This window comes from Bombina bombina, chromosome 5 (genome assembly GCF_027579735.1).
Source record: "Bombina bombina isolate aBomBom1 chromosome 5, aBomBom1.pri, whole genome shotgun sequence".
Taxonomy (NCBI): Eukaryota; Metazoa; Chordata; class Amphibia; order Anura; family Bombinatoridae; genus Bombina; species Bombina bombina.
Genome location: NC_069503.1, coordinates 339,279,053 through 339,300,999, shown reverse-complemented (window position 1 = coordinate 339,300,999; position 21,947 = coordinate 339,279,053). Strand labels below are relative to the sequence as shown.

At 38.1% G+C, this 21,947-nt stretch overlaps 1 protein-coding gene across 1 annotated transcript in view; it reads right to left on the bottom strand.

Moving 5' to 3' along the window:
- LOC128660335 (ATP-binding cassette sub-family B member 5-like) overlaps window positions 1-21,947 on the bottom strand; it is a gene marked incomplete at its 5' end in the record, with an annotated part of 170,157 nt that overhangs the window by 66,606 nt on the left and 81,604 nt on the right. Inside the window, 2 exon segments of the mRNA XM_053714134.1 lie at window positions 20,170-20,326; window positions 20,935-21,075. Coding sequence (XP_053570109.1) covers window positions 20,170-20,326; window positions 20,935-21,075 — 298 coding nt within the window.

Here is a 21,947-nt window from a genome sequence, read left to right as displayed (position 1 = left end):
TAGTATTGAAATGCAATCCTATTGGCTGATCCAATCAGCCAATAGGATTGAGCTGGCATTCTATTGGCTGTTCCAATCAGCCAATAGAATGCCAGTTCAATCCTATTGGCTGATAGAATTCTACCTTTTTTCTACCTTAATTCCGATTGGCTGATAGAATTCTATCAGCCAATTGGAATTGAAGGGACGCCATCTTGGATGACGTCATTTAAAGGAACCTTCATTCAGTCATTGGCCGTGGAAAGAAGAGGATGCTCTGCGTCGGATGTCTTGAAGATGGACCCGCTCCACGACGGCTGGATGAAGATAGAAGATGCCGTCTGGATGAAGGAGGACCACTTCTGACCGGTTGGATGAAGACTTCTGCCCGTCTAGAGGACCACTTCTGCCCGGTTGTGTGAAGATGTCTCCCGGTAAGGTGATCTTCAAGGGGTTAGTGTTAGTGTTTTTTTAAGGGGGTATTGGGTGGGTTCTAGATTAGGGTTGGTTGTGTGGGTGGTGGGTTTTAATGTTGGGGGGGGATTGTAATTTTATTTTCAGGTAAAAGAGCTGATTACTTTTGGGCAATGCCCTGCAAAATTCCCTTTTAAGGGCTATTTGTAATTTAGTGTAGGGTTGGGCTTTTTTATTTTGGGGGGCTTTTTTATTTTGTTAGGGGGATTAGATTAGGTGTAATTAGTTTAAAAAATCTTGTAATTTCTTTATTATTTTCTGTAATTTAGTGTTTGTTTTTTTTGTACTTTAGATCATTTTATTTAATTCTAATTAATTGTATTTAATTTAGGTAATTAATTTAATTATAGTGTAGTGTTAGGTGTAATTGTAACTTAGGTCAGGTTTTATTTTACAGGTAAATGTGTCTTTATTTTAACTAGGTAATTATTAAATAGTTAATACCTATTTAATAACTATTCTACCTAGTTAAAATAAATACAAAGTTGCCTGTAAAATAAAAATAAACCCTAAACTAGATACAATGTAACTATTAGTTATATTGTAGCTAGCTTATGGTTTATTTTATAGGTAAGTATTTAGTTTTAAATAGGAATTATTTAGTTAATTGTAGTAATTTTATTTAGATTTATTTAAATTATATTTATTAGGGGGTGTTAGGGTTAGGGTTAGACTTAGCTTTAGGAGTTAATAACTTTATTATAGTGGCAGCGACATTGGGGGCGGCAGATTAGGGGTTAAAAAATGTAGGTAGGTTGCGGCGAAATTGGGGGCGGTAGAGTAGGGGTTAATAAATAAAATGTAGGTGTCGGCGATGTTGGGGGGCGGCAGATTAGGGCTTCATAAGTATAATGTAGGTGGCGGCGGTGTCCGGAGCAGCAGATTAGGGGCTAATCAATATAATGTAGGTGTCGGCGATGTCGGGGGCAGCAGTTTAGGGGTTAATAAGTGTAAGATTAGGGGTGTTTAGACTCGGGGTTCATGTTAGGGTGTTAGGTGTAGACAGGAATGTATTTTTCCCATAGGAATCAATTTGGCTGCGTTAGGAGCTTTATGCTGCTTTTTTGGGGGGGTTTCAGCCGGCTCTCCCCCGTTGATTCATATGGGGAAATCGTGCATGAGCACGTTTTACCAGCTCACCGCTAACGTAAGCAGCGCTGGTATTGAGGTGAGATGTAGAGCAAAATTTTGCTCTACGCTCACTTTTTTGCGGCTAACGCCGGGTTTGTAAAAACCCGTAATACCAGCGCTGTCTGTAAGTGAGTGGTGAGCATAAACTGCTTGTTAGCACCGCACAGCCTCTAACGCAAAACTCGTAATCTAGGCGTATATTTGTTCAGTTCTTAATAACACTAAAAAAACTCTAGAAATGTATTTAACATTTTCAGTATTCACAAACACAGAGGTTGCTTATTCATGCAATCCAAACGGTTACAAGCACTTGAAAACAGGGTTGAACATTGAACGTTCTGGCATAAAGCAGCTGCATTATACTAGTGTATACAAATGTAGCATATAGTAGCATACAGGCAAATGTAACGTAGTAGCCTACAGACAAATTTAGCATATAGTAGCATACAGACAAAAGTAGCAAATGGTAGAATGCAGACAAATGTAGCAGATAGTAGCATACAGACAAATGTAGCATATAATAGCATACAGGCAAATGTAGCATATACTTCAAAAGCAAATGCAATGGATATAGTAGCCATTCAAGAATACACTTATAGCACTCATAGTAGACACCCCCTTTGAGAAAGCCGTGAGAACCACAAAACATGTTAGGGCACTGGTGAGGAGTCAGGGAGCTCCTGTGACTGTTAGGGCTAGCTGAAGCAAGGGGAATACGATGTTCTAGACTTTGTTAAATAATTTACCGACCGGATTAGCCAACTATTATTTAACTACCATATTGGCACATAATACTTTATATTTAAATGTGCTTATCACACTGAGTACACGGCTTTCCGGTAATTACTAATGTGGAGGTGCATACCTTCGATCCTGGTTACGGTTGTTAGCCAAGGGTTTTAACGTTTAATTAGTGTTTGATGCCTAAATTGTGATCTATACACTTCACTAAGATCGCACAACTATTATTACTAGATTCAAGGTTACATACTATAGGATATACAAATAATTTTCATTAATCTCTATATTACATGTAGTTTTGTCTCAAGATATCTAGTAATTTTATTTAAACCTCTTGTAAAGATTGTGTAGACATTATTATATATCATTTGATTTAGGTGTGCACAGTGGTCAACACTGAAATAACCTAACATAACGTTTGGCTCCAAATTGGGTCTCCCTGTTGAGATACTAAGTTACAAGCGATTAGCTATCAGCATATATTTGATAATACAGCATCTCAGCTCAATAAGTGTTCAATTTGGACCCTTAGCACAACACTAGGTATTAATTGTAATCTGTTACTCCTGTTGGAAATCAGACAACATAAATGCATTTATCTTTTCTAGCTCCACTAGTGTGGTTATTATCTTTATTATAAGTAACCAAATTACCAACTTCTAAGGGAAGTGGTTCATTATGAGTACTTCTTTGTATAACACCAGGTATTATTTGCAAACCGTTACTTCTTTTGAACCTTTGTAACCAAATAATAATATATATGATTATACCTCCTTAAAACTTCACTAGTGTGGTTAGCATTTGCAGCACAGACAACAAGCGGCCAGCTTCTAAGGGAAGCTGTGGTTTCTCTGAGGACTATCAATTGTGAATACCTAAGTATGCACCAATCACACTGATTACTAACATTGATACATTGTATTTGATTATAATTTGATCTTGCAATATAGCGGATACATTATATCCCATGGCTTCAGCTATTGTTTTTAATTGCACATCCCTTAATTTTATCTCCTATTTTATTGCGAACCTAATAAAAGTTATATTTTAAGAATTGCCGCGAAATCCCCAATCCATTTTGTGACCTTCTTTATTAATAAAATATACACCATATGTCTACTATGAGTGCTATAAGTGTATTCTTGAATGGCTACTATATCCATTCCATTTGCTTTTGAAGTATAATCAATACACAGCACCATCTACCCTTTTTCCTGAAAGAGCACACAAGCTCACAAATTTATTTAGGGTGTAGTCATTTTTACCAATAGGTACTGCCATTGAACTTTCTGTGTAATAAAATGTAGCATATAGTAGCATACAGACCAATGTAGCCTATAATAACATACAGACAAATGTAGCATAGAGTAACATACAGACAAATGTAACATATAGTAGCCTACAGACCAATGTAGTATATAATAACATACAGGCAAATGTAGCATAGAGTAACATACAGACAAATGTAGCATATAGTAGCATACAGACCAATATAGCATATAGTAGCATACAGGAAAATGTAGCATATAGTAGTATACAGACCAATGTAGCATATAGTAGCATACAGACAAATGTAGCATATAGTAGCATACATGCAAATGTAGCATATAGTAGTATACAGCCAAATGTAGCATATAGTAGCATACAGACAAATGTAGCATATAGTAGCATACAGGAAAATGAAGCATATAGTAGCATACAGACAAATGTAGTATATAGTAGCATACAGACCAATGTAGCATATAGTAGCATACAGGCAAATGTAACATATAATAGCATACAGACCAATGTAGCATATAATAGCATACAGACACATGTAGCATAAAATAGCATACAGACAGACCACTGTAGTATATAGTAGCATACAGGCAAATGTTGCACATAGTAGCATACAGACAGACCAAGGTAGCATATAGTAGCATACAGACCAATTTAGCATATAATAGCATACAGACAGACCAATGTAGCATATAGTAGCATACAGACCAATGTAGTATATAATAACATACAGGCAAATGTAGCATAGAGTAACATAAAGACAAATGTAGCATATAGTAGCATACAGACCAATGTAGCACATAGTAGCATACAGGCAAATGTAGCATATAGTAGCATACAGACCAATGTAGCATATAGTAGCATACAGACCAATGTAGCATATAGTAGCATACACACAAATGTAGCATATAGTAGCATACAGCCAAATGTATCTTGTAGTAGCATACAGACAAATGTAGCATATATTAGCATACAGACAAATGTAGCATATAGTAGCATACAGACAAATGTAGCATATAGTAACATACAGACCATTGTAGCAGATAGTAGCATACAGACAAATGTAGCATATAATAGCATACAGGCAAATGTAGCATATACTTCAAAAGCAAATGGAATGGATATAGTAGCCATTCAAGAATACACTTATAGCACTCATAGTAGACACCCCCTTTGAGAAAGCCGTGAGAACCGCAAAACATGTTAGGGCACTGGTGAGGAGTCAGGGAGCTCCTGTGACTGTTAGGGCTAGCTGAAGCAAGGGGAAAACGATGTTCTAGACTTTGTTAAATAATTTACCGACCGGATTAGCCAACTATTATTTAACTACCATATTGGCACATAATACTTTATATTTAAATGTGCTTATCACACTGAGTACACGGCTTTCCGGTAATTACTAATGTGGAGGTGCATACCTTCGATCCTGGTTACGGTTGTTAGCCAAGGGTTTTAACGTTTAATTAGTGTTTGATGCCTAAATTGTGATCTATACACTTCACTAAGATCGCACAACTATTATTACTAGATTCAAGGTTACATACTATAGGATATACAAATAATTTTCATTAATCTCTATATTACATGTAGTTTTGTCTCAAGATATCTAGTAATTTTATTTAAACCTCTTGTAAAGATTGTGTAGACATTATTATATATCATTTGATTTAGGTGTGCACAGCGGTCAACACTGAAATAACCTAACATAACGTTTGGCTCCAAATTGGGTCTCCCTGTTGAGATACTAAGTTACAAGCGATTAGCTATCAGCATATATTTGATAATACAGCATCTCAGCTCAATAAGTGTTCAATTTGGACCCTTAGCACAACACTAGGTATTAATTGTAATCTGTTACTCCTGTTGGAAATCAGACAACATAAATGCATTTATCTTTTCTAGCTCCACTAGTGTGGTTATTATCTTTATTATAAGTAACCAAATTACCAACTTCTAAGGGAAGTGGTTCATTATGAGTACTTCTTTGTATAACACCAGGTATTATTTGCAAACCGTTACTTCTTTTGAACCTTTGTAACCAAATAATAATATATATGATTATACCTCCTTAAAACTTCACTAGTGTGGTTAGCATTTGCAGCACAGACAACAAGCTGCCAGCTTCTAAGGGAAGCTGTGGTTTCTCTGAGGACTATCAATTGTGAATACCTAAGTATGCACCAATCACACTGATTACTAACATTGATACATTGTATTTGATTATAATTTGATCTTGCAATATAGAGGATACATTATATACATTATACATTATATCCCAAGGTAGCATATAGTAGCATACAGACCAATTTAGCATATAATAGCATACAGACAGACCAATGTAGCATATAGTAGCATACAGACCAATGTAGTATATAATAACATACAGGCAAATGTAGCATAGAGTAACATAAAGACAAATGTAGCATATAGTAGCATACAGACCAATGTAGCACATAGTAGCATACAGGCAAATGTAGCATATAGTAGCATACAGACCAATGTAGCATATAGTAGCATACAGACCAATGTAGCATATAGTAGCATACACACAAATGTAGCATATAGTAGCATACAGCCAAATGTATCTTGTAGTAGCATACAGACAAATGTAGCATATATTAGCATACAGACAAATGTAGCATATAGTAGCATACAGACAAATGTAGCATATAGTAACATACAGACCATTGTAGCAGATAGTAGCATACAGACAAATGTAGCATATAATAGCATACAGGCAAATGTAGCATATACTTCAAAAGCAAATGGAATGGATATAGTAGCCATTCAAGAATACACTTATAGCACTCATAGTAGACACCCCCTTTGAGAAAGCCGTGAGAACCGCAAAACATGTTAGGGCACTGGTGAGGAGTCAGGGAGCTCCTGTGACTGTTAGGGCTAGCTGAAGCAAGGGGAAAACGATGTTCTAGACTTTGTTAAATAATTTACCGACCGGATTAGCCAACTATTATTTAACTACCATATTGGCACATAATACTTTATATTTAAATGTGCTTATCACACTGAGTACACGGCTTTCCGGTAATTACTAATGTGGAGGTGCATACCTTCGATCCTGGTTACGGTTGTTAGCCAAGGGTTTTAACGTTTAATTAGTGTTTGATGCCTAAATTGTGATCTATACACTTCACTAAGATCGCACAACTATTATTACTAGATTCAAGGTTACATACTATAGGATATACAAATAATTTTCATTAATCTCTATATTACATGTAGTTTTGTCTCAAGATATCTAGTAATTTTATTTAAACCTCTTGTAAAGATTGTGTAGACATTATTATATATCATTTGATTTAGGTGTGCACAGCGGTCAACACTGAAATAACCTAACATAACGTTTGGCTCCAAATTGGGTCTCCCTGTTGAGATACTAAGTTACAAGCGATTAGCTATCAGCATATATTTGATAATACAGCATCTCAGCTCAATAAGTGTTCAATTTGGACCCTTAGCACAACACTAGGTATTAATTGTAATCTGTTACTCCTGTTGGAAATCAGACAACATAAATGCATTTATCTTTTCTAGCTCCACTAGTGTGGTTATTATCTTTATTATAAGTAACCAAATTACCAACTTCTAAGGGAAGTGGTTCATTATGAGTACTTCTTTGTATAACACCAGGTATTATTTGCAAACCGTTACTTCTTTTGAACCTTTGTAACCAAATAATAATATATATGATTATACCTCCTTAAAACTTCACTAGTGTGGTTAGCATTTGCAGCACAGACAACAAGCTGCCAGCTTCTAAGGGAAGCTGTGGTTTCTCTGAGGACTATCAATTGTGAATACCTAAGTATGCACCAATCACACTGATTACTAACATTGATACATTGTATTTGATTATAATTTGATCTTGCAATATAGAGGATACATTATATCCCATGGCTTCAGCTATTGTTTTTAATTGCACATCCCTTAATTTTATCTCCTATTTTATTGCGTACCTAATAAAAGTTATATTTTAAGAATTGCCGCGAAATCCCCAATCCATTTTGTGACCTTCTTTATTAATAAAATATACACCATATGTCTACTATGAGTGCTATAAGTGTATTCTTGAATGGCTACTATATCCATTCCATTTGCTTTTGAAGTATAATCAATACACAACACCATCTACCCTTTTTCCTGAAAGAGCACACAAGCTCACAAATTTATTTAGGGTGTAGTCATTTTTACCAATAGGTACTGCCATTGAACTTTCTGTGTAATAAAATGTAGCATATAGTAGCATACAGACCAATGTAGCCTATAATAACATACAGACAAATGTAGCATAGAGTAACATACAGACAAATGTAACATATAGTAGCCTACAGACCAATGTAGTATATAATAACATACAGGCAAATGTAGCATAGAGTAACATACAGACAAATGTAGCATATAGTAGCATACAGACCAATATAGCATATAGTAGCATACAGGAAAATGTAGCATATAGTAGTATACAGACAAATGTAGCATATAGTAGCATACATGCAAATGTAGCATATAGTAGTATACAGCCAAATGTAGCATATAGTAGCATACAGACAAATGTAGCATATAGTAGCATACAGGAAAATGAAGCATATAGTAGCATACAGACAAATGTAGTATATAGTAGCATACAGACCAATGTAGCATATAGTAGCATACAGGCAAATGTAACATATAATAGCATACAGACCAATGTAGCATATAATAGCATACAGACACATGTAGCATAAAATAGCATACAGACAGACCACTGTAGTATATAGTAGCATACAGGCAAATATTGCATATAGTAGCATACAGACAGACCAAGGTAGCATATAGTAGCATACAGACCAATGTAGCATATAATAGCATACAGACAGACCAATGTAGCATATAGTAGCATACAGACCAATGTAGTATATAATAACATACAGGCAAATGTAGCATAGAGTAACATAAAGACAAATGTAGCATATAGTAGCATACAGACCAATGTAGCACATAGTAGCATACAGGCAAATGTAGCATATAGTAGCATACAGACCAATGTAGCATATAGTAGCATACACACACATGTAGCATATAGTAGCATACAGCCAAATGTATCTTGTAGTAGCATACAGACAAATGTAGCATATATTAGCATACAGACAAAAGTAGCATATAGTAGCATACAGCCAAATTTAGCGTATAGTAGCATACAGACAAATATAGCGTATAGTAGCATACAAACAAATGTAGTATATAGTAACATACAGACCAATGTAGCATATAGTAGCGTACAGGCAAATGTAGCATATAATAGCATACAGACCAATGTAGTATATAATAGCATACAGACACATGTAGCATATAATAGCATACAGACAGACCAATGTAGTATATAGTAGCATACAGGCAAATGTAGCATGTAGTAGCATACAGACAGACCAAGGTAGCATATAGTAACATACAGACAAATGTAGCATATAGTAGCATACAGGCAAATGTAGCATATGGTAGCAAACTGACCAATCTCTGGGGATACAAATCTTACAGATCTGTTTGCTTATAATTTCTCAAAGTAAATCATTGCATTTTGGCAAACACTGAATCTTTTTTACAACATACAAAAAGCACCTATTAGACAATATAATCTGCATGTCTTCATAAAGATAAATGCAAGTTCTTTTGAACTAGGCTAATTAATATCATTGTAAATAGGTAGTGAAAAATATCGGCTAGATTACGAGTTTTTTTCGGTAAGGCTGTGCGGTGCTAACGAGCAGTTTTCATTCACCGCTCACCTATAGACAATGCTGGTATTACGGGTTTTTAGAAACCCGGCGTTAGCCGCAGAAAAGTGAGCATAGAGCTAAATTTAGCTCCACATCTCACCTCAATTCCAGCGCAGCTTACGGTAGCAGTGAGATGGCTAAAAGTGCTTGTGCACGATTTCCCCATAGGAATCAATGGGGGAGAGCCGGCTGAAAACAAAACTAACACCTGCAAAAAAGCAGCGTTCAGCTCCTAACGCAGCCCCATTGATTGGGAAATATATTTTATGTCTACACCTAACACCCTAACATGAACCCAGAGTCTAAACACCCCTAATCTTACATTTAATAACCCCTAATCTGCTGCCCTCGACATCGCCGACACCTGCTTTATATTATTAACCCCTAATCTGCCGCTCCGGACACCGTCGCCACCTACATTATACTTATGAACCCCTAATCTGCTGCCCCCAACATCGCCGACTCCTACATTTTATTTCTTAACCCCTACTCTGCCACCCCTAATGTCGCCGCCACCTAACTACACTTATTAACCCCTAATCTGCCACCACAAACGCCGCCGCCACTATAATAAATATATTAACCCCTAAACCTAAGTCTAACCCTAACATCCCTCTAATTTAAATATAATTTAAATAAATCTAAATAAAATTACTGTCATTAACTAAATTATTCCTATTTAAAACTAAATACTTACCTATAAAATAAACCCTAAGCTAGCTACAATATAACTAATAGTTACATTATAGCTAGTTTAGGGTTTATTTTTATTTTACACGAAAGTTTGTATTTATTTTAACTAGGTACAATAGTTATTAAATAGTTATTAACTATTTAATAGCTACCTAGTTAAAATAAAGACAAATTTACCTGTAAATTAAAAACCTAACCTAAGTTACAATTACACCTAACACTACACTACAATTTAATTACCTACATTAACTACAATTAAATACAATTAAATACCATTATCTAAATTATGAAAAAAAAACACTAAATTACAGAAAATAATAAAATAATTACAAGTTTTTAAAACTAATTACACCTAATCTAATCCCCCTAATAAAATAAAAAAGTCCCCCAAAATAATAAAAAGCCCTACCCTATACTAAATTACAAATAGCCCTTAAAAGGGCTTTTTGCGGGGCATTGCCCCAAAGTAATCAGCTCTTTTACCTGTAAAAAAAAATACAATACCCCCCAACATTAAAACCCCCCACCAACATACCCAACCCTACTCTAAAACCCACCCAATACCCCCTTAATAAAACCGAAGACTAACCCCTTGAAGATCACCCTACCTTGAGACGTCTTCACCCAACCGGGCAGAAGTGGTCCTCCAGACGGCCAGAAGTCTTCATCCTATCCGGGAAGAAGAGATCCTCCAGACGGGCAGAAGTCTTCATCGGGATGGCATCTTCTATCTTCATCCATCCGGCGCGGAGCGGGTCCATCTTCAAGACATCCGACGTGGAGCATCCTCTTCCTTCTGACGACTAACACTGAATGACGGTACCTTTAAGTAACGTCATCCAAGATTGGGTCCCTTCAATTCCGATTGGCTGATAGAATTCTATCAGCGAATCGGAATTAAGGTAGAAAAAATCCTATTGGCTGATTGGATCAGCCAATCGGAATTGAAAGGATGCCATCTTTGATGACGTCATTTAAAGGAACCTTCATTCTGTGTTTAGCCATCGGAAGAAGAGGATGCTCTGCATCGGATGTCTTGAAGATGGACCCGCTCCGCACCGGATGAAGATAGAAGATGCCGTCTGGATGAAGAGTAGACTTCTGCCCGTCTGGAGGACCACTTCGCTTCGGCTTGGATGAAGACTTCTCCTGGCTTTGTTGAGGACTTCGGCCCGGTTGGGTGAAGACTTCTCCCGGTAGGGTGATCTTCAGTGGTTAGTGTTAGATTTTGTTAAGGGGGGATTGGGTGGGTTTTAGAGTAGGGTTGGTTGTGTGGGTGGTGGGTTTTAATGTTGGGGGGGAATTGTCATTTTTTTTCAGGTAAAAGAGCTGATTACTTTGGGGCAATGCCCCGCAAAAGGCCCTTTTAAGGGCTATTTGTAATTTAGTTTAGGGTAGGACTTTTTTATTTTGGGGGGCTTTTTTATTTTTTTAGGGGGATTAGATTAGGTGTTATTAGTTTAAAAATCTTGTAATTTCTTTATTATTTTCTGTAATTTAGTGGGGGGGTTGTACTTTAGATAATTTTATTTAATTGTAATTAATTTTATTTAATTTAGGTAATTATTTTAATTGTAGTGTAGTGTTAGGTGTAATTATAACTTAGGTTAGGTTTTATTTTATAGGTAAATTTGTCTTTATTTTAACTAGGTAGTTATTAAATAGCCAATAGGATTGAGCTTGCATTCTATTGGCTGTTCCAATCAGCTAATAGAATGCAAGCTCAATCCTATTGGCTGATTGGCTGATTGGGTTGGTTGTGTGGGTGGTGGGTTTTAATGTTGGGGGGGAATTGTCATTTTTTTTCAGGTAAAAGAGCTGATTACTGTGGGGCAATGCCCCGCAAAAGGCCCTTTTAAGGGCTATTTGTAATTTAGTTTAGGGTAGGACTTTTTTATTTTGGGGGGCTTTTTTATTTTTTTAGGGGGATTAGATTAGGTGTTATTAGTTTAAAAATCTTGTAATTTCTTTATTATTTTCTGTAATTTAGTGGGGGGGGTTGTACTTTAGATAATTTTATTTAATTGTAATTAATTTTATTTAATTTAGGTAATTATTTTAATTGTAGTGTAGTGTTAGGTGTAATTATAACTTAGGTTAGGTTTTATTTTATAGGTAAATTTGTCTTTATTTTAACTAGGTAGTTATTAAATAGCCAATAGGATTGAGCTTGCATTCTATTGGCTGTTCCAATCAGCTAATAGAATGCAAGCTCAATCCTATTGGCTGATTGGATCAGCCAATAGGATTGAACTTCAATCCTATTGGCTGATTTCATCAGCCAATAGGATTTTTTCTACCTTAATTCTGATTGGCTGATAGAATTCTATCAGCCAATCGGAATTGAAGGGACACCATCTTGGATGACGTCACTTAAAGGTACCGTCATTTAGTGTTAGTCGTCGGAAGGAAGAGGATGCTCCGCGTCGGATGTCTTGAAGAAAGACCCGCTCCGCGCCGGATGGATGAAGATAGAAGATGCTGTCTGGATGAAGACTTCTGCCCGTCTGGAGGTCCTCTTCTTCCCGGATAGGATGAAGACTTCTGCCCGTCTGGAGGGCCACTTTTGCCCGGTTGGGTGAAGACGTCTCAAGGTAAGGTGATCTTCAGGGGGTTAGTGTTAGGTTTTATTAAGGGGGTATTGGGTGGGATTTAGAGTAGGGTTGGGTGTGTGGGTTGTGGGTTTTAATGTTGGGGGGTGTATTTTTAATTCTTTTTACAGGTAAAAGAGCCGATTACTTTGGGGCAATGCCCCGCAAAAAGTCCTTTCAAGAGCTATTTGTAATTTAGTATAGGGTAGGGATTTTTATTATTTTGGGGGCTTTTTTATTTTATTAGGGGGATTAGATTAGGTGTAATTTGTTTAAAAAACTTGTAATTATTTTATTATTTTCTGTAATTTAGTTTTTGTTTTTTATGTAGTTTATTTTATTGTTATTAATTTAATTTAATGTAGGTAATTAATTTAATTATATTGTAGTGTTAGGTGTAATTGTAACTTAGGTTAGGTTTTATTTTACAGGTATATTTGTATTTATTTTAACTAGGAAGTTATTAAATAGATAATAACTATTTAATAACTATTGTACCTAGTTAAAATAAATACAAAGTTGCCTGTAAAATAAAAATAAACCCTAAGCTAGCTACAATGTAACTATTAATTATATTGTAGCTATCTTAGGGTTTATTTTATAGGTAAGTATTTAATTTTAAATAGGAAATATTTAGTTAATTGTAGTAATTTTATTTAGATGAATTTAAATTATATTTAGGTTAGGGGGGTTAGGGTTAGGGTTAGACTTAGATTTAGGGGTTAATACATTTAATATAGTGGCGGCAACATTGGGGGCGGCAGATTAGGGGTTAATAAATGTATGTAGGTTTTGGCGAGGTTAGGGACGGAAGAGTAGGGGTTAATAATATTTAACTAGTGTTTGCGAGGCGGGAGAGCAGCGGTTTAGGGGTTAATACATTTATTAAAGTGGCAGCGATGGCCGGTTCGGCAGATTAGGGGTTAAAAATGTTATTATAGTGTTTGCGATGTGGGTGGGCCTCGCTTTAGGGGTTAATAGGTAGTTTATGGGTGTTAGTGTACTTTTTAGCACTTTAGTTAAGAGTTTTATACCACAGCGTTAGCCCATAAAACTCTGAACTACTGACTTTTAAATGCGGTAGGAGTCTTGTCAGGAGAGGGTGTACCGATCACTTTTATGAAGACTCGTAATACCGGCGTTAGGAAAATCCCATTGAAAAGATAGGATACACAATTGACGTAAGTGGATTTGCAGTATCTTTGAGTCACGCAAAAAAAGTGAGCGGTACAACTGTACCTGCCAGACTCGTAATACCAGCGGGCGTTAAAAAGCCACCGCTATAACACCAGCACCTTTCGCTCTCTCAACATCAGTAAATCATCAGCATGCCACCTCGCATCCCCGACGAACACCAGAGGACCATTCACCTGCAGCAACTGCTCTTTCACCACCCTCCAGTCCACAAACCTACCAAACATCCCTCACTCAAACAGCCACGAGAACCTCAACTGCATCCTCCTCAACACCCGCTCCATCCACAAGCATACCATCGAAATATGGAACCTGCTCGACTCCACCTCCCCAGACATCGCCTTCCTCACCGAAACCTGGCTCAACCCCACATCATCACCAGACATCGCCAACGCCATCCCCGATGGCTATAAAATCTCCCACAAAGACTGCAGCAACCGACCTGGAGGAGGCATTGCCATCATCCACAAACACTCCATCCAAGTCACAACCACCAGATTGGTAACATCTACACTTCAAAATCAAGGTTAACCACAACACCACCCTCCACTGCACCCTCATCTACAGACCTCCAGGACTGTGTCCCGCCTTCTGTGACTCCATCACTGACCACCTTGCACCTTCAAAGGACTACATCCTACTCTGTGACCTCAACTTCCATCTAGACAACCCCAATGACCACAACACCACCAACCTGCTGAAAAACCTTGGAACCATTGGACTGAAGCAACTTGTAAATGCCCCAACCCACATAGCCGGACACACCCTCGACCCGATCTTCTCCGCAGGCAACTACATCTCAGTCAACCCCATAACCGAACTCCACTGGACTGACCATCACTGTATACACTTTTCCTTCAACAAACCCACCACACACCTCCAGCATTACCACCCACCCTGCAGAAACTGGAACAACATCACCCAACAACTGCACTCCACCCTGATCAAGTCCCCCCCAGTGACCTCCACTGATGCCAACTCCTCCGCCCACCACCTACATCGCTGGATCACAGACTGCACAAATACCCTCACCCCCTCAAGAAACCATCCAGCCACCATCCCACCAACAAGGCCAACTGGTTCACCCCCACCCTCCAGGACTCCGAACGCCACTGCAGATGATTAGAGACAACATGGAGATCCAGCAAGTCCCCCTCGGACAAATCTGCATACAAAGAAGCCGTCACCACCCACCACCACCTCATCAAGCCGCTATCCTAGACAGAATCCACACCAAAACCCACAACAGCAAGGAGCTGTTTACAGTCATCAAGGAATTCTCCAAACCCAACAGTGATACTAACAACATCCTACCCTCCCAGGACCTCTGTGACAACATCGCTACTTACTTTTACCGCAAGATTGTCAACATCTACGACAGCCTTGAGTTCCAGAACTCACCACTCACCGCAGACCCACCCACCACCACCTCACCCAAACGCACCACCCACCACCGTCTACGGACTACCTGGAGCCCCCTCACCACGGAGGACACACTCAGAATAATGAAATCTATCCACTCTGGAGCACCCTCAGACCAATGCCTGCACCACATATTCAACAAAGCGGGTTTTACCATTGCCCACGAACTCTGCCTCACCATAAACTGCTCCATCAAAACTGGCACCTTCCCAGAAGACTGGAAGCATGCAGAGCTGAAACCCCTGCTGAAGAAACCCACAGCTAATCCCATAGATCCTAAAAACTACCGCCCCATCTCTCTACTCCCCTTTCCAGCCAAAGTAATTGAGAAGGTCATCAACGCACAACTTGTTGACCACATTGAGACCAACCACATCTTGGACCCCTCACAATCCGGTTTCAGGAGCAATCACAGCACCAAGACTGCCCTCCTCGCAACCACAGATGACATCCGCACCCTGCACGACCAAGGAGAGACTGCCGCCCTCATCCTTCTAGACCTCTCAGCCGCATTCGACACTGTAGCCCACAGCACCCTCCTCACGTGCCTACATGATGCTGGCATCTGCAAATTTGCAATAAGGCCCTGGAATGGATCACCTCCTTCCTCAGCGGCAGAACCCAGAAAGTCAGACTCCCACCATTCTCCTCCAATCCCACAGCAATCAGCTGCGATGTACCCCGAGGCTCTTCTCTTAGCCCCACCCTCTTCAACATCTGCATGGCCCCCCTCACCACCATCATCCGTCAACACAACCTCAACATCGTCTCCTACGCCAACGACACCCAGTTAATCATCTCACTCACCCGAGACCCCGCCACCACCAAGAAAAACGTCCACGAAGGACTTACAGCAATCGCCACCTGGGTGAACAACAACCGTCTTAAACTCAACATTGACAAGACCTAAATCCTCCTCCTCCTCCTCGGACCCACCAAATCTACATGGGATGACTCCTGGTGGCCCACAGCCCTCGGACACCCTCCAACTCCAACACACCACGCACAAAATCTAGGCATCATCCTCGACTCATCACTTTCCATCGACCGCCAAGTCAACGCCGTCTCTTCAACTTGTTTTCACATACTCCACCTACTGCGAAAAATCTTCAAGTGGATCCCCACCGAAACTAGAAAATCTGTCACCCACACCCTCGTCAGTAGTCGACTGGACTACTGCAATCCACTCTACGCCGGGTCCACCATCAAGCTCCAGAAACGACTCCAACACATCCAGAACACCTCGGCCAGACTCATCCTTGACATCCCTCGCCAAAACCACATCACCGAACACCTAAGGAACATACACTGGCTCCCCGTCAACAAGAGAATCACCTTCAAGCTCATAACCCATGCATTCAATTCCCTCCACAACATCGGTCCTGAATACATCAACCACCATGTCAATTTCTACACCCCCTCCAGACAACTCCGCTCTGCCGACCAAGCACTCGCAGTCATCCCCCACATCAAGAAAAAACAGCTGGAGGAAAATCCTTCTCGTATATGGCAGCAAGGTCATGGAACTCCCTCCTGCTGCACCTCAGACAATCTACCTCCCTTACAAACTTCAGGAAGGACCTCAAAACCTGGCTCTTAGACTGAATCATCTTCCCTTAGCCCCCCTCCCCCCCCCCCAGAGCACCTTGAGACCCTCACGGGTGATTAGTTTGCAGTTTACAAGTACCCAATAAAATAGAATAGGGTGATTTTGCCACAATCCAGCCATCTATGAAGATGCCAGTTCCATGAACAACTACTGAGTGATCTATTAGTTGATCCAGAGCTGCAGAAGGCGAGACAGCCAGAGCAGAGTCAGAGGCCTACTCAACTGCCTCCCTGAACTTAGAGGAATGAAACTTTCCTCCCAGAGAGACCATGAAGAGATTGGCCTAAACCTGTGTACCACCGCATTGAGATCTCCATTAAAGGCGTTAAGCTGCACACCCAAAGCACACATCTGCACAGTAAGTTATATGATATATGCCATGCAGCAACATTACCTTTTCTCTACCTACTATTTTAAATTTACTTTAAGGAGACTCTATGTTCTATATAGCTGCCTAAGAATATCTTCTAATATTTAACTGTCTATATAAGATGGCAATTATTAGTTCTAAATAATACCATTTTTGCTTATTATTCCCTGTTTGTCTATGTTGAACTTATAATTGCAAGGTCTGCAGACTCAGATTCAGTGAGAATGTATCCCTTAATATTGCTAGTGCAACATTGTACGTCTAGCAGATTAAACACTTCTACAACCAACTAGTTTCCCTGGGCAGCCTGAATCTCCATTTTTAGCGTAGCTCACATAGCCTGGTTGATCCATTCATTCACTGTATTACCACAGTCATTTTGCTGTATATTAATTTGTAAACCTTCAGCTATTGCAACAAGGAAATCTATGAAGCAAATTAAGCTAACCATTTGATACCACCAAAAATTATCCCCTCTTTACAAATACTTATTTTGAATACTAGATATTTGCATTAGCTAAAGTATCTTTAAAATCACTTCAACATATATTGCATTTTTACTTGACAAGTCTGCTTGTGGCTCAGTGGTTAGGTTAATAGTTTTTCAATCATTAGGTTGTAAGTTCGAATCCGACCATTACTGTAATTTTTCACACTTATTTTTATGACTTTATTTTTGTTTTTGTATATTATAATAATAATTTATTCATTTAATTTATTATTATTTATTATTTTTATTTCTATTTTCATTTTATTAGTCTATAGTCCTATGAAATAGATTATCTTGCATATGTTTATCTTCATTGGTATTGCATTGCGCTCAAGATCGAAATGTTCGGACATTGCTGTTTTAACAATTTGAAATTATATATATACTTTTTGGTGACTTATATAATTTTTGTTCTCCGTACTAAACGATTAAACTTTTAAAGTCTGTACAACATGTAATGATGATTTTGTGTTAATAATGCTATACTAATGATGGGTGATACCTATTAATCTAATAGTACACCTGTGTGTAGGAGGTGTGTGAATCTTCAGGGTTTCCGATTGGTTCTGTCAGCTCTTTTAAGCAAGCAAGGTGACTTTTAGAATTATATAGCCTGATGAAACGGCATGTTGGCCGAGAAACGCATTGCTAAGTTGTTTTAATGTTTTAATAAAACTTTTACCATTTCCACCTTGCTTGATTCTGGTTCATTCAAGAGCAGCAGTACAGATTCTGGGGAGTCAGCCGAACGGCTCGTTTAAGATTCGGCACGCCTGATATTGCACTACTTGTGCAACTCCGCTTGTGAGTATAAACCCTCTGACATCCGCTGTGTGTGTGTTTTGTGTCTGGGTTTATCTGCACCAAGGGCAGTATCTACTTTTTTATTTCAGGACAATTTCTCCAATCCTCTGGACCGTTGGTTATATGCTTACTCAGTGGATGGTTACATGCATACTCAGTGAACAGCTGCTGTGTATCTCTAGTGAGTCAGCCGATCGGCTCTGAAGCTTCGGCTCACCTGTTATTGCACTGCATGTGCAAGTATTTTTGTGAGTATCACATTTCTATCTTAGTATATTATACTTTGTAGCCAAGGATTATCTGCACCAGAGCGCCTCTTCTTTTTTGTTTCTTATAGAACGCAGCCATCTTTTAACCATTTGATATCTAGATCTCATACTTTCAGGTTTGACATTTCATTCACCACCACTTGCTTAAATCTCAACTCACTAGAGCACTCACTCCTTTTAAAAAAATATGCTTCTTATTAGAAATATCTAAAGGACACGTCTATTGTATATAAACATTTGCGGACCTATGGGTCTGTTCAATACCCCTCTTTTATAAATAAATTGGAGATGGAGCTGGAACACTGTTGTGATAATGCTGACTGGGAGAAATGGTTTTTTTTTTTTAAACGTGAAGAAGTCCTCATTATCAGCAGAGCTATAGTCAAGACAAATTATAAGATTTTGCCAAGATGGTACCTCACCCCCTCATTTCAGCAAAAAACAGGCTCACTCTCACATATCTGGTGGTATTGACCTCAGATCAAACCATTCTGGGATGAGATTGCAGATTATATTATCAGGCTTATAGGGAACGATCTATGTTTAGAACCCTCAACTATCCTTCTAAACAAATTGCCCCACATTGGTTGTAAGTATAGAAAGCAGCTTTTTCAATATATGCTTAATAACTCAATCACCTAGCATAACTCAATGGGATAAAGAGGTCGATCTCTTGTCCTTAGAAAAGATATACCACGGTTTTGAGGGCAAGTCGGATTCCTTTTTAAATGTAGTCTTCCTCTGGAATCAGAAATAGTTTACTATGCCTATACTCAAACAATCCATTATGTAATTCACTGTTTACTAAGTTTAGAACTTAAATACATGAGGCCTGCTTAAAAAGTGTTCAATTTACTTGTACCAGAGATTTGTTATTTCTACAATTATTTCTACTCAATTATATATTTCCTGAAGTTTTGCTTTTGGTTTCCAACTCTTCTTTTCCACCCATTCTTTTCCCTGTTTTTAATACATGCTTGCTATTGTGTAATGTTATGTTCTCTCTGCCTATTTAACTGAAAATACAATAAAGACTATATAACTTTAAAAAAACATTTATATTAAATGAAAACCTGGACCAAATGTCTGTAGGTGTGGACAGTCTTTGGCAGAATACTGAGATGGGGAGAAAAAGGGTTGGATTGTAGCAGGTGGTATTAGAGTATTTGAGGGCATTATGGTTTGGGGTTTAGACATTCCCATGATTCTTAAAAAAAACCATTTTTTACATAAACAAGATTGAGCTTCCAATATGAGGTTGGCCTGTATATTGTGAGACAACTATTTCTTAACAGGAATACTTTCTTTTAAACTATTTCTAAAAAAAAAAAAATGTAAAAGACCACTTACAGGTTTTTGTCCTTGATGGCTGTAGGTATCAATAGTTGGTTCTCTTTCAAAGAGGTAAAACAGATGGGAAGCAGCTGATTTAGCTTTGGCATAATCTGGTGCAAAAGATAATGTCTGTCCAAGTGCAATTGCTCCATATGCTAGGATGGAAAATACACTAAGGAGAAAATATAGATAGTAATATTAATAATTATACAATTATGTCATCACCACAGCATTAAAATGAACTGAAACGCTATCTTTTAGGTTGCATTGTATAGATAAGATTGTCACCGCCAGCCAGGGAGCATTAAAGGGACACTCAAGTCAAAATTAAACTTTCATTATTTAGCATGCAAATTTACACAACTTTAAAATTTACTTCTATTAGCAAAATGTGCACAGTCTTTTTATATTTTTTTGAGTCACCAGCTCCTATTAAGCTGTGTAAGAACTCACAGAATATACTTAATGCTTTTGCAATTGGCTTTTAATTGAAGCTCTTTTATATTCATATACAAAATAGCTGTTCTCCCTGTTACTTAGCTAAAAAAAACAAAGCACTTGGTAACTATGAAGTAAGGTGGTATAAAAGAGGAATGGTTTTGTATCTACATATAATCCTTAAATGGACACAAAACCTAAAATGTTTCTTTTATAATTCAGAGAGGGCCTATATTTTAAACAACTTTCAGTTTTACTTCTATTGATTCATTCTCTTGGTATCCTTTATTGAAGGAGCAGCAAAGATGTAAATATTTGCAATTCAATGAAAATAATACTTACAGAAATACTTCTTCAGGAGTCATCCTTCCAATGGCTATCATATAAGCACCAAAACGATAACTTGCTGCATAGGTAATGTGTATGAACGACTGACTGAATGCAAAACAGATACCATATATTTGAGCTTTTCGTTGGGCATTCCTGAAACACATTTTTAGTAACACTGTAAACGTGTGATTAAAAGAAAATGGAACACTACATATTAGTAAGAAATTTCAGTAAAATGGATACAACATAAAATAAACATAGAAACATTCGGCTAGATTACGAGTCTTGCGTTAGGCTTAAAAAGCAGCATTGGCCGGTCCCAAAGCTGCTTTTTAACGCCCGCTGGTATTACGAGTCTTGCAAGTACAGGTCTAATGCTCACTTTTTTGGCCAGACTCGGAAATACCGCAAATCCACTTACGTCAATTGCGTATCCTATATTTTCAATGGGACTTGTATAGAGCCGGTATTACGAGTCTGACAAAAAGTGAGTGGTAGACCCTCTCCTGTCAAGACTGGTACCGCATTTAAAAGTCAGTACAACACTGTAGCATAAAACTCTTAACTAAAGTGCTAGAAGGTACACTAACACCCATAAACTACCTATTAACCCTTAAACCGAGGCCCCCCCACATCGCAAACACTAAAATACATTTTTTTAACCCCTAATCTGCCGAACCGGACATCGCCGCCACTATAATAAATATATTAACCCCTAAACCACCGCACTTCCGCATCGCAAACACTATTTAAATATTATTAACCCCTAATCTGCCGGCCCTAACATCGCCACCACCTACATACATTTATTAACCCCTAATCTGCCACCCCCAACGTCGCCGCCACTATAATAAAGTTATTAACCCCTAAACCTAAGTCTAACCCTAACTCTAACCCCACCTAACTTAAATATAATTTAAATAAATCTAAATAAAATTACTACAATTAACTAAATAATTTCTATTTAAAACTACTTACCTATAAAATAAACCCTAAGCTAGCTACAATATAACTAATAGTTACAT